The sequence below is a fragment of the Numida meleagris genome, chromosome Z, assembly GCF_002078875.1.
Source record: "Numida meleagris isolate 19003 breed g44 Domestic line chromosome Z, NumMel1.0, whole genome shotgun sequence".
Classification (NCBI taxonomy): Eukaryota; Metazoa; Chordata; class Aves; order Galliformes; family Numididae; genus Numida; species Numida meleagris.
The window spans coordinates 44,544,453-44,558,307 of NC_034438.1; the positions used below are offsets into that span (position 1 = coordinate 44,544,453).

Sequence of the window (13,855 nt, forward strand, 5' to 3'; positions counted from 1 at the left end):
AGGAAATGATGAAGAATTGGGGATGGAAGTAACTTCGTTTATCAGTGCTGGTAGGTATGTATGGATGATGTCTGTTCATATACAGTAAAAAGTACAGCAATTACAGTTTGTTAAGAACACTAGAAGTGAGAGACTAATTAATGTCTTACAAATAAGTGTTCTCAACAATTAATTTTAAGATCTTACTGTAGACAACAGCTCAAATGCCTGAGCATTCATTGCTCATTGCTCTGAGTTAACCCGCTCATCAGATTTTTATTTCTCCATCCCTGAATTTTGTTCTCCCGGAAAATATGTTCCATCTCCCAGACACCCAAGCCCCCAAGAGATCTATCTATGCTGCTGTCAATAAGGAGCAAATAATGTTCCTGCACTTGTGCACCAGCCCATCAGTCTCACTAGTTTGTATTTGGGAGGAATTCTGTGACTTCTCTTCTAGACTTAAAGATGATTAACTTACTTTTTCTTACAGTTGATATAATTTAGAAGAAAGCATTTCTGTGTTTGACTAATACAAATCAAACTTTACTATTTGCATCATATTTTTTCTACTTTTTTCCCCAATAAGAAACATGAAAAAAACCTCTGTCTACTCCTGTCAACTGTAAGTTTTTTGTCCTCCATCTACTGCTCTACTATATCTACAGCTACTACTCTCATACATACCTGTATTATCACTTTGCTAAGGAATTAGTCCTTCAATTGTTTAATTTATGATTCAACTGGGAAGTTGTGTATATTGTTTAGAAAAGTAAAACTTCACAGTTTTGAAAGAACTAATAAAATTTATCCTCTCTTCATACAGTGCAACAAGTCGTTCCACTTACATACACAGTACCACCAAAATAAATAAATAAACAAACTTAGGGTATTAAAATACCAAAATCAAGGAAAAACAGTTATGGAAGCCACTTCATCTTGAAGTAACACTTAACAGATGAGCTGCTAAATGAACAGCCTAGAGCATCATTGACAAGGACAAAGGGCAATAACCTGGAGTTGCAGAGTAAAATGTTTATACTACTAACACTAAAGGAAGCATCCAAACAGAGCAATTCAGGACAGCAATCTTAAGTTCTGCAGAGGTTTCACAGATGTGATGACATATACACAGGGATTCCTCTTTCAAGCAAGTACCAGATGTGTGTTCCTTGCTTCTCTTCATGTGTTTATGTCACCTGAAGAGGAGTTATTCAATCTAAAAATATATTTACATGCATGGCTCACATTTGAAGTTTAAAGAGATTTCAGAGACATACCTGTGGGGACTTTGTATACACTAAGTTCCTGACTGGACTACTTAGATTTTGAAACTAGCTGGGCACACTGGGGTTTGGAACAGAACACCACTGATTTCACTTTGCATGTCCCACAAGCAGTACCACCACAAAATATAAATCCACCTGTTGCTCCAGCAAAACCAACGTACGGCAAACTGAGAAGATCTTTCCTGTTTTCATCGTGCTAGTTCTGTTTGCTTCTACCCATGCAGTCTTTCACTCCTGCAGAATCTTGTTAGCAGAGCATCAGAGCTTGCTGGTCTAATTAAATCAAGAGCTTCATGTGCCTGTGAAACCCTACCCACACAGTCACAACCACTGCATGGGTGCCAGCCTGCTCTGTCCTGGACTCAGAGGAAAGAGATACACAAGCCCATGATCACTCTTTGAAGACCTTCTGCTGAATCAGTGAAATTGTGCTATCCTTCCCCTCTGACCAGCTATGGCACAGTACACCTCTCCACCATCACAGACACACATCCACTGTGTTGATGCTGCAACCCAGAAATTAAGACAAATTCCATCAGCAGACAGCAGTGAAGCCTCTTCATTTCAGCAAGCAGTGCACACCGTAGATGTGCACAACAGCTCAAGCAGGAACGCATAAGCTAATTTTAAACAAACTCAGAAGAGTGGATCTCTCTAGAAGGCAACCACACTGCTGCTCCAACAGGCTTTGCAAACTGCTCCAGACCTGTGCTACTGCCCCATGAGCCAGCTAAACCCATGGGAGGTGGAATACATCTACCTATCCCCATCACAATAACAGTGTATGTCAATACATTTCTGCTGCGATTTCCTGTTCTTTGCCAACCAGAAAAGTCACTCCATTTCAAAAAAGATCATCAACCAACATCACTCAGAAAGAGAAGTGGAAATCCTCTCCCAGAGCAGCTGAGGAATACAAATAGATACAAGGAGAAAAGGTTGGTTGTGGGTCAGGTCTATGAAGAGGATCAAAAAAAAGCATCCAGCAGGATGTTTGCAAATGAACATGTGTGTACAGCAAAGGCTTGGAAAAACTGAATGCCAGAAGCTGGTATGGGGCATTGTTCACGTCAAACCACTGGCATGTTTGAAAAAACCAAGAGGAATGACAATCATTTAAGTCAAATTGTTGTTTGCCCCAATGGTTAATGTTGCTGGAGTCTACAGTACACGTGACAATAAAAAGCAGGATTAACAAACAACTCATCTTCTGTTAGCACACCAAAATCCTGTCATTCCTCTTCTTTGAAGCTTTAACTACTTTATAGTCACTGGATTAAAAGACTTGAGGACTTGCATACTTTCCAGACATGCTGAGCCTTATGACAACTTCCTTTACAAAGCAACAGCCTCACAATGAATAAACAAACTTTAAAAAGAAAGCCATCTTTCCCGCAGAGAACATAGTGACAGATGCTATAAATTAGACAGAATACTCTTTAAGTAGCATTTCTTCCCTCTGAGCAACCACACAGCGCAAGAAACATCTACAGAAAGATTTATGTATGGAAACCAAAGGGAGTTAAAAAAAAAAAAAAAAAAACCTCCAAAAGAAAGGAAGAATCATCTGGGTCAAACATACAGTTAAAAATTTCAGATTATGACAGTTTCTAGCTGACATTTACATTAAATGCAAAATATGAATTTAAGGTCTGAAGGTAAACCATAAGGAAGACACAAGTACATTATACAGAAGATTCACACAGTTATTAAAAAAAAAAAAAGGAATATTTATTACCATTCAATCTCATTCTCTTCCATGAATGGGCTAAGACCACTGATTCCTAATTGGTGGTCAAATACATTTCCATGCCAATGACAGTTCTGGAAAGAATTCTGACCTTACACAAAGTGCAGTGAGTGAGTTTAGAAAAGATCAGCTTTCCTGCAAACAACTGGAAGCTCACTAAATAGAATTAAATTGCCTGGTCAGCCAACTGGTCCTTTTTTCCACGCGTCTTGCATTTGTATGCTATTTACAGCAGAAAAGAGATTAAGGAGAAAACTGCAATTCCACTACAAATGCCTAACATTATCAAGACACTCAAGGGGAAAAAAATATTCAGCGGCAACCTTTGACTCAAGGATAAACTTCACCACTAAATTACTTAACAATTTAATTAACGCAAGAAAAAGCTCAACAAAAATTTGACCTGAATGTTGTCTGTGTAATCAATGTCATCTACTAAAAGTGATGTGAGGATTTCTTATACTCAAAGTGGTATGGACTTCTACCAGCTAACCCAAATACACTTTCCAGAGCTGAAACTCATTTATTAACATCAGGAGGGGGCTACAGCTGAATTCTATGCAACTTTAAAGATTCATTTTACAGCTTTTTGTAGTAAGCCATTTAGAAGCATTCAGAAGGAATTGATACTTTATTCATTTCTCCACTAACACTGCACCCTAAGAAATAAGGCTTTTTTTCACTGCAATGTGAGGGAGAAGTTCACGAAGCACGGGTCTTGCAAAATCACAGCACAGCATTACCATTTTGTTTTCATTCCCAGATGTTCTGTAGATGGAATTTATGTATATTTTTTCAATCACAACGTTCTGCATACTCTGCAAGCCATGTGAGCTTGGATAAACATCCTTTCCCATTTAACAGTAAGGAGATGGAACAGTTAAAGTAAACCTCAGGTCATATTCTACATTGCGCACCCACGCTTCCACCACACTGATTCCCTCTCTTCTGGTCCTGTTTCAAAGACCAAGATAACATTTTCAAAAATAAACACTGCAATGAAACATAGATGAACATAATCTGTTTACTGTTAAGCAAATCTAATTAAGCAGAAGAAGACAGATAAGCAGCAGAAGTACACGAGTATTTATTGTCGTCACTATGGGCTCTCGACCGCAGCGTAAAGGGGGGAAAAAAAAAGTCCGCCCGCTCCCGGCGCAGCAATCCTTCCGAGGCGCACACACTCGGTGAGGGGGGCGGCCCACGAAGCTGTGCGCGGCCCAGCAATTTGTTGCTCCCCTCTACCGTCCCTCCCAGAGGGGCAATAAAGGCATCAGGAAAAATAAACGCGATGGGAGCTGACCCCAAACCGGCGAGAGGTAACGCGCTCCCTCCGGACCTCGAGCTTTCTGCTGACTCGCTCCCTTCAGGGAAACGCAACAAATGGCAAGACCTGGGACTCGGCACTGAGTAACAGGAAATATCAGCATCTGTCACCTCCCGGGGAGAGGTAAATGGATTAGCGAGACCAACAAAGGGAAGAAAAGCCCTTTCAAACGTGCAGTTGATTAACAAGTCCCCTCTAATCTGCATCATCACTGTTTTTCCTCAAAGACATAATCGCTCTTCTCTCTCACTTCGGCCCAGCTCAGCAGCGACCGGCCTCAGCCTGGCACGGAGCGGTGCACCCGAGCCACCTCCCGCGGTCCCCGGGAAGAGTTTGTGGGCAGTGTCCTCTGCCGCGGAGGAGAGAGGGCAGTTCTCCAGAGAGCGGTGTTAGGAGAGATCAAAGAGCTGTGTCAGACACCCCGACCTCCCCGCTGCATTTCACATTCCGGGGAAAATGAAAATGTTAAACCTCCTCCCCCTTCTGCTCCAAAAGCGCCGCACATCTGAAGCGTACGTGGAAGAAAAGAGAAGACAGGAAAGAGAAAAAAAAAAAAAGAGGAAAGAGGAGAGAAAAAAAAAAAGAGGAAAGAGGAGAGGAAAAAAAAAGAGGAAAGAGGAGAGAAAAAAAAAAGAGGAAAGANAAAAAAAAAAGAGGAAAGAGGAGAGAAAAAAAAAAAGAGGAAAGAGGAGAGGAAAAAAAAAGAGGAAAGAGGAGAGAAAAAAAAAAGAGGAAAGAGGAGAGAAAAAAAAAAAGAGGAAAGAGGAGAGAAAAAAAAAAGAGTTATGTGGTGTCTTTCACCGGAGCTCTTAATGGCCCCGCACTCCCCGAGGTCCCCGCACATAGCAGCGCTCCCCCGGCCCAGCCAGCACCGGCCCCGCAGCACCGCGGGGGAGCAGGCAGCGGGATGCCTGAGGCGCGGCTGTTTCGCAGCCCGTACCGTCGGGAATGGGACACTCCAGCGCTCAGAGACACGGAGCCTCCATAGGCTGTGGGTACGGCGGCGGCCCCTCGCCCGCTTTAATCCACCCCACCCCCCGATTCCCGCTGAGGTCCTGGCAACACTCAACGGCCGAAATAATAACACATTATTATAACCACTCCGAGGGGAAGGCTGGAAGGCGGGCGGAGGGAAGGAGGAGGTTCCACTCCTCGCTATCCACCTTCGGCAATAACAAAACCCCGAACTTTTCCTTTGTTTTCTCCCTCTCTCTCCCTCCCACCGCCCGCCTCCAGCCGGCCCCGGTCGGGGCGCGGCACGGAACGGAGCGGGACCGCCGGGGCGCGTCCGGGAAGATGCGGTATCCGTGATCCCTCCCCGGCCCATCTTCACCTCCTGCCCGCTCTGCTGGTAAAAACGCAACATCAGGTTTCCATTTTGCAAAAAAAAGAACAAAAAAGAAAAAGAAAAAAGAGGGAAAGGAGAAAAAAAAACAGTAATTAACACTAACTTGGCATGCTGGTATTCCGTCAGCCTCATGCGGGACGCACAATTTCCCTGGAAGAGAAAGCTCCCCCCGCCTCCCCTCTCCCGCTGAATCCCTCGGAAAGCGGCGGCAGGAGCCTCCGTTCCCGCGCCCCCGGCGGCCGCCCCTTACCTGCGGCGCGGAGGCGAAGGAGCACTGCGGCGGCCAGCAGGGCCAGGAGGCGCAGACCGGCCGCGGGGACCATTCTGTGGTCAATGCTGGTGCCTGAGGGTGGAGCGGCGCGGCGCAGAGCGTTGAGGAGCGATGCGGTACGGTGCGGTGCGGTTGGCGCCAGCTCCCCGGGCGGGGAGGTGCGGTGTTTGCTGCCGACCCGGCACCGCCACCCCAGCTCTACTCTTGTTAACGGACTCTCCCCGACTGGGGGGCGGAGGAAACCGCGCTCCTTTCCCCTCCTCCTCCTCCGCCTTTCCTAGCATCCCAACGTCACCGGGGACAAATCCGACACAGGGGAGGGGAGGGGAGAGGCACCGAGGGGCTGTGGCCCCGGCGCTCCGGCACCCTCTGCTGGGGGAGCCCCGCCCGCAGCAGCGGCTGGAGGGATCGGTTCCCAGAAGCCGGGACAGCCGTCGACTCGCAAGGAATCTCCAGCGGGAAAATTAACGTGGGAGGGTGGGAGGAACGCGGCCGACAGCAGCGCTACGCCTCGAGAGTGCCGCCTCCCCCTCGCTGCAAAAAGCAACGCCTTTCCGCACCCGCAAAACACCCAGGGAAACCCCTCACTCTGCCCCTACAACGGGCGCGGCGGCAGCACGGGCCTGACACCCCGCCTGAGGCCGCCGCTGCTCTTTTGAGGCGTCAAAAGTGATTCTGCTGCCTGCTCGTGGGCTGGAAGCTGTCCTGCTCCCAGCAAAGCTTCCAAACGCCTCAGTCACGCTTTGTTACCGGAAATAAGGACGCTGTAAGTGTGATTCAAGTGTGCTCTCTAAATCCTGTTTATATTTTTGCAGCTCAAAGAAACCAGCACACTAAGGTAGTGCAGAACCACAAGTGGGCATCTGCTAACTGCGCCACAAACTTGAACAGCAGTCACCTCTTAGTTTGCCGTATTTTTAAAGTTATAATTGAATGAGATGCCTTCTTCAGAAATACAGCATTCCCATCGCTTTAGACTTTGATTCTAAGGATTTGATGATGAATGATGCTGAATATATGCAAAACTATTTTGATGCCTTTCCTAAATCAAGCTCTAAATTTATGTGTTTCTGTGTAATTCACTTAAATTACATTACGTTTATTTACTGCAAACACAGTCTCCAAAACACTGTTTTCTCCTTGCAGTTCATTTCTTCCCTCTCAGCTCTTGAGTTCCATCTTGAAAATTCCTCTGGCACCTAAGGATAACAAAGGGAGGTCCTGATCCCTCTTTGGTAGGAATGTGGGATGGCTGAACCCAGTCCTTTGCCATCACAACAACACATTTTATAATCCCTTTCATAAACATACGAAACCAAATTTAAGAGTACTGAGGTCTTTGTTCTTTTTTTCAAGTAAGTTCCACTCTTGTGACTAGAAGACTGCTCCAGACCTTTCCTCTTCAGTGGCCAGACAGCTACTCACAATGGCCAGCTCAAATTCATTCTGTTCATAGCCCTTAACTCTAATGCCACTGTTATCCTTTCATTCACATATCTTCCCCCGTTCTGTTGTATGAAGTGACCACAAATACCTCCCAAATTTTATTTTGCTACACAAATAAAGCTTAACTTTTCAAATTTCCTCTGAAGTGATAACTGCACTGTCATCTCAATACCCACGCCCACCCTCTTCTCTTGCCCCCTGCATTTTTGGCAATCTGATCTCGATCTGAAGTGGTAGTGGAAATCTGAGTAGTACTGGAGATACTGTCTCTTCCAAAGCACTTTCCTTTCTGTGCTGAGAAGCATGATTTCCCCTGATGGTCACAGGCACCTTTCTGCTGACAGACATCCTGTGATGTGTTAGAAAATCCACTCCTCCTCTTTCTTTATTGGTGCCAGTGCATACCAAACAGCTGAGAACTGCGTCAAAATGCCAAGTGTCAAGTCCTGGCACTCCATCCCTCCCTTCTCACTTTTTAAATTCTATTTTGTATCTCATTTCATGTATCTCAATTCTTTCTTTAAGATACCCTGCACTATCTTCTGTCAAGAATGGCTCTGTGTCAGCAAAAAGCATTTGCCTACACGTCGATAATGTGCCTGAAGGTTTTTCTCAAAATAAACAAATAAATCTGTAGTTAGTATCAGATATCAACAGCAAAGAGAATCCTTCTGCTTAATATTCTCAAAGCCAAGATTTCTCTTTTTCCTCTCTTCTGCCACCTCCTCATCCTTCTTATAGTGTACCTATGAATCAGCTTCATCTTAACCTGTAACATCTTTGTGGAGGTCTATGAGGGGTTTAAATCAAGTCCAGATGAATGAGACCACTAGTATATGGTTTTTGAAAATCAGTTAAAGGAAGCTGTTAAGTCCTCCTGAAGTTAGTGTATCTGTTTAATATCTGTTCCCTCTCCTTTCCCTAACTTTTTACTCCCAAATCTTGGCAATACTGCTGTTTGGCTGTGATGATAAGCACACTTTCTGGTGATGGGATTCATTCTCTAGTGCAGGGTAATAGATGAGCTCAGTGCCTACATGTCCAAGACACTGAACCAGAGACAGTGCTGTGACTTTTACAGTGAAATTTAATCAGTTAAAACCTGTAGCAGTTACCTGCCTAAAACTTTCCAGATCCGAGTCTGTGTTCTGGAGCTCATGCTTGTTCAGCTGGGCTTCTTACATTCCAAACCAGGGAAAACTGCTTGCCTAAATCAGCCTGTATTTAACAAAATCATTCAAAAATAATATTTCGCTTTTTTTCTCTCATGCTCTCAAAAAATAAAAGTCTTACATCAAATAATTAGGATATAGACACAAATAAGTTTTGCATTTCAGAACACATTAGGATTTGATAGAAATTTCAGCTGTAAATGATTATTATATTATGGTAGTTAAGTGACTACAGCAAGTTAGATGTTGAGAGTTAGGGTTAGGGTTAGGGTTAGGGTTAGAAGATGTGACCACAAAAATTGTCATTTCATATTTCACATTTGCAGGGAGAATCACTTGGCAGAACTGAGGTGATGTCATTACAGGGAGGAAACCACAGTATGATTTCTTGCTTTGTATTGTGAAGAAATATGTACAGCAGGAAAAGAAAGATGGACAACTGCACATTTCTTCTGTGTTGGTTCACCCCACTCACGTAAGCCACCAGAGTGTTCATTTATGTTCTGTAGCATATGGCCCCAAACTGTTTTGTTGCTCTTCGACAAAGAAAAAGCTGTGCATATATTTGTTTGCAAGGCCATATGGTATATGCCTGATAGGTGCAGTTCAGAGCAACAGGGAAAGCTAGAACTCTGCCTGAGCTGGCTTGGAAATCCCTGACAGAGCTTGGATGAATTGCATTTGCCATGTGTGTCTGCTTCTGTAATTAACATAATGAAAGTACTGTACAGAAATATGTAAGCTCTCACGTGGTTCCAGGACTTAGTGTTCTTGTAGTCATTTTACAAGCTTAAGTAAGTTTTAACTGGTGTGCTAACTTTATTCACACACAAATTCAACACCCGATCTTTCGATTCCTATGATGTAAGCATCACTGAAAACACAATTGCAAATATTATGTGCATGCTTCATGTTCACAGGACCAACTTTTGGGCTTTCTTCTTCAATTGTTACAACAGCTGTGAAATACATCCAATTGAATCCTGCCAAGGGCCAAAACTGAAAAGAATGTTGGGTATCTGCAGTAGGATTTAGTCAGGCTTCAGACACACAAATCCAAATTTGCAACCCAAAAATGTATCCATCTATTTCTGAAAAGTCTCATCAGCTGTCTCCTGATGGACCTGAATTTCTGTACCTCACAAACCCACCTCAGGTGCAGCACTGGAGGCCTAGAAGCCACTGACATAGCCCGACGCTATTGACCACCTCTGCCCAATTCTTGCCATGCAAATACAGAGGACGGGCACAAGAGGAACTCCAGCTGTGGGTCATGGGCACAGAGCAAGGTAGGGGAAGTCCGTAAGACTGATCACACTCATCAGTGTTTCAGAATCACTTAATAAGAAATAACTTTGGAGCAGGCTCTCAGAGAACTGAGCTATGTATGCTGTTCTCAAATTCACAGTCTACTGGCACATTTCTGGTTTTTTTTTGTGAAATGAGCAGCTATCAAAACAGAAACCCAGCCAAAAACCCAGCTAAACAGCTTAGCCAGCAGAAAGCCTTTTCCGCTTATCTGAACAAAATAGTACTATTGTTGATCCATGCTTTCAGGTCATTGTTTATTATGCTTTAGATATATGTAATATTGGGATACATATACATGTATTAATAGTGAGCCACAATAAACATTTTGAAAATATTTTACCTCCTCTCTTTCTTAAACAGGCACGGAAGTTACCTCCCTTATTTCTGTTTTTTGCACCTCTGCGCACACTGATCAAATAACATTGCCACAGAAGCTGGCTTGCCTCAGAATAAGCAGACCTGACAAGCATTCGTATATTCATCACTCTTGTTACATGAAGTTCATCAAGGGCATTCCTCATGCCTAGAATTAAAAGAAGTATTAAGACAGTTTTTAATTTACTAATGTGGAATACAGACCAAAAAAAAACCAAACCCATAAAAATAGAGATTATTCCTCTGTTCAATAAAATCATACTCACCTGAGGGTGTGAGCAATATATGGTGCCTTGAGACTAGGGTCTTCCTAGTCCTCTCAGTCATAAAAGCAGAAAGTGAAAGGGCCGAAAGATTTATCTTTTTTCTTTATCAGTATTCCTACAGGTAAAATAATTAAAGAATGACTTAGTGAAGCCTAGAATGTGAATAAAGATGAGGATTCAGTACCTTTTATACAAACTAAGCAAGAGCTTGAATATCTGAATCAATAAATTTGATTTAGAATTAAACGAACTTCTGAAGTTGCTATGATTACAGTACAGAGTGATCTTAGCATTTAGTCTTTCATTTCCCCCAAAACAATTCTTTCCATGTGACTGTCATTACCATTCATAGTAAGTTGTACTGAAAGCCTTCTGTGCATTCATTTTAGCAGTTTGTATCAGCCATCACCATGGCACTTGAATGCCAGCCCTGTAAAAAAATACGCAAACAATTAAAATTGCAATTATGTAACTTAAATAAATCCCAGAACAATGAATTTCTTGTTCTACATGTCAGGCTGGAACACCAACGTTTTGATATTTGACAGATTTTGAAGTAAAATGTTGTCTAAATTCCCTTAATAGCCTAACTTGCTTGTTGAATTAATACAGAAACACGAGTCCATTTCCAAAAATTTCAGAACTAGGATATTATGTTACATATACAGTACATAACATGCAGTATACAAAGCAGCACTGTAAATGCATTACCCTAGTCAAGAAGATGTGACACACCTATGTCAGTGGATGAAGCAGAGAGCAGCACACAAGGTTGGATAAAATACCATTTAATTTTAAAATACATCAAGTCTTTGCAAGTCTCCATAAAACCCTATGTTGTTTTAAGGTCAGCATCTAGACATGAAGTTGTCCAACAAACACTGAATTGAAACAGGTATTTACAAGTAACATCCAAACAGTTGCTTACAGAAAGGGCTCTTTCTAGAGCCTTTATTTGCATGTCAGTGTTTCTATGACAGTTGTGGCAGGCACTGGGATGAGGTGTGCAAAGAAACGGCTGTTTGGTTTGTTTCTGATTTTTAAAGCTAGCCTTAGCTAGAGAACAGGCTGTCTTCAATACTGGCACACCAGGATTAAGGACCACACCAAAGAGGATCCAGAACTTGTATGCTCTGTTGCTAAGTGCACTGAAGAGTTCTGCAGATGGGAGACATCTCATTGCAGCTTGTCAAAAGTGCATCTAGGACGGTCTTAGATTTGAAAAACATAGATGGATATACTTGAGAAAGAGGTAAAATCTGGAGAAACTAGAAGCAGGTAGCACAAGCTATTACTGCGTTTGCTGCTGACATGAGTTTTCTTGCAACTCCTCTGCCCTTGCAGACAAAGCCCCAACAGGCAACTTGATCTAGAGGAGCCAAGCAAAATACATTGCAGCTCTGCACTAGGGATCTGTCATGTGGTAGAGTGAAATTTCTCTCCTTTCCTCCTCTTCCCTCACACTCAGGGACACATTTGACATGCTCACATAAAGGAGTGAGAGCTACCATGGGAAGAACTTCAAAGATAACACACAAACAGTAATGTAAACATGTATACAAGTGAAATTCATTCAGAATTGTTGTGTTTGATGGTGCAGAGCAGATGAGTGCTGCTGGCTTTCAGTACACATTCCCAAGTGTTCTTCCTTTGGTCTATAACACTTCGAGGAACAACATCTGTCACATTTTTCCCTTCTCTCAGCCACATTCTGAACTTCAGACTCGTGAAAAGTAAATTCAGCTCAGTGATGAATTTTAAAATGTCTGTGATGCCCTAAACCAAAGGTTTATTCAATCACATTCACAAAGCAGTGTGCTTGCTGTGTAAGAAGGTGAGAATGACATGAACTTGGATAAATACACAAGCACAAATATAACTACTTAACACACATGCACAAAATTAACGGGCAGCATAGGTAAAGACTTTAAACTGAAAGAAGCTGAGGAAGATATGATTACAAAGAATTCTAAAACATTTTAATGACTGCATAAATCCTTTTCAGAGAAAACAACAACTGGGTCCCAAAGTGCCACATGGATCATTGAAGTTCTCATCTATTAAAAGGCATAGAGGTAACCAGTAAAATTACTGTAAGATCGACTTTTTGTTATATATAATTGGAAGCCTCTGCTATGTCTGAATCAGTTGTCCAGTAGTTTTGACCTTGCAGCACCGCTACTCATTGCATAGAACTTTTTCATTTTGTTTCACTTTCTCGTTGTGTACCAGTCCCATAAACACAAAGTTTACCAAAACCAAAAAGTGGGAAATTTCTTGTCATTTAAGGATACTCTTTACCTCATCTCATTCTCTTCCACTGGAATTGGAACAATTCAAACAGCAGCTCACTAAATAACTAAAAAAAACAGCCTACATGATTTCTGTCCATCTTCTAGAACTTCTTTGTTTTAACTAAAGTGCATTTTTAAGTATCTAATTATCCTATCTAATCTGTACAGTCATGATCTTCAAATTCTACAAGTACAAAAACCTTACCTAGATATATTTCTCCCTTACCTAGATGTATTTATATGCCCTTTGACATCCTATGTCTTTCATTCACAAAAGTGACAGAGCAGGTGTCACGGTATTGTCTAAGGGTCTGCGTCCGTGACAAGGGGGGACAGGCCCAAAAGAAAAAAAACGAGAGAAGAGGAAGGAAAGAAAAAAAATTGCCGGCGATAAGAGCCAGCCCCCGGGCGGTCCGGCGGCTAAAGCGGCAGAGAAGCCGCGGAGCCGCAACCTGGGAAGAGGGGGACCCGTAGACGGATTTAACACAAAAACAGCGGCACCGATCTGAGGAGGAACAACTAATTTTACTAAGTATATCAAAATGAGGCTAGTAGAATTATGATAGAGGGTTTACAGGCTGAAAATCTTACACAGTAAACTGCAGGAGGACCACGTGCTTTCTCCCCCGGGCTGGGAAGAACAGACCCCGCGTCCCCCACGTGGCTTCACCACCCCCTCTCCCGCAAAGACCCCTGGAGAGTGCACCTCCTCCCCTCCCCCTCAGAGGGCCACACCAAAAAAGGTAGTTTGCAGTAACCGGGGAATTAACTCTTTAACTGCCCGTACCTTACATGATGTAATGATGTGGAATACCGACAACAAAAAATCACAAAACCATAACATTCCACCCCTTATTCCACATCACTACATCATGCTTAACATATATTTATAGACAAACGAACAATAATTAACATACATTACATACGTATCTATACGCCTATATATACATAGAATCGCTATCTGCACTCCCCCAGCATCAAATTCCCTTGCGGTACGCACTGGACATCCCTGCTTTTCCCCATCACC

At 42.9% G+C, this 13,855-nt stretch overlaps 1 protein-coding gene and 1 long non-coding RNA gene across 3 annotated transcripts in view; both read right to left on the reverse strand.

Moving 5' to 3' along the window:
- Positions 1 to 6,201, reverse strand: part of ROR2 (receptor tyrosine kinase like orphan receptor 2) — a 176,951-nt gene extending 170,750 nt beyond the window's left edge. Inside the window, exon 1 of one of the 2 annotated variants that reach the window (XM_021380706.1) lies at positions 5,944 to 6,201. In XM_021380706.1, the coding sequence (XP_021236381.1) occupies positions 5,944 to 6,016 (73 nt within the window). In that variant the 5' untranslated portion in view covers positions 6,017 to 6,201. The remainder of the gene's footprint in view (positions 1 to 5,943) is intronic. The other variant, XM_021380705.1, reaches the window with a different exon arrangement.
- Positions 10,129 to 13,217, reverse strand: LOC110389782. The gene is made up of 3 exons (XR_002433374.1): positions 10,878 to 13,217; positions 10,535 to 10,649; positions 10,129 to 10,416 (listed from the first exon to the last, which is right to left on the reverse strand). It is a non-coding gene; the product is annotated as an uncharacterized LOC110389782 (long non-coding RNA).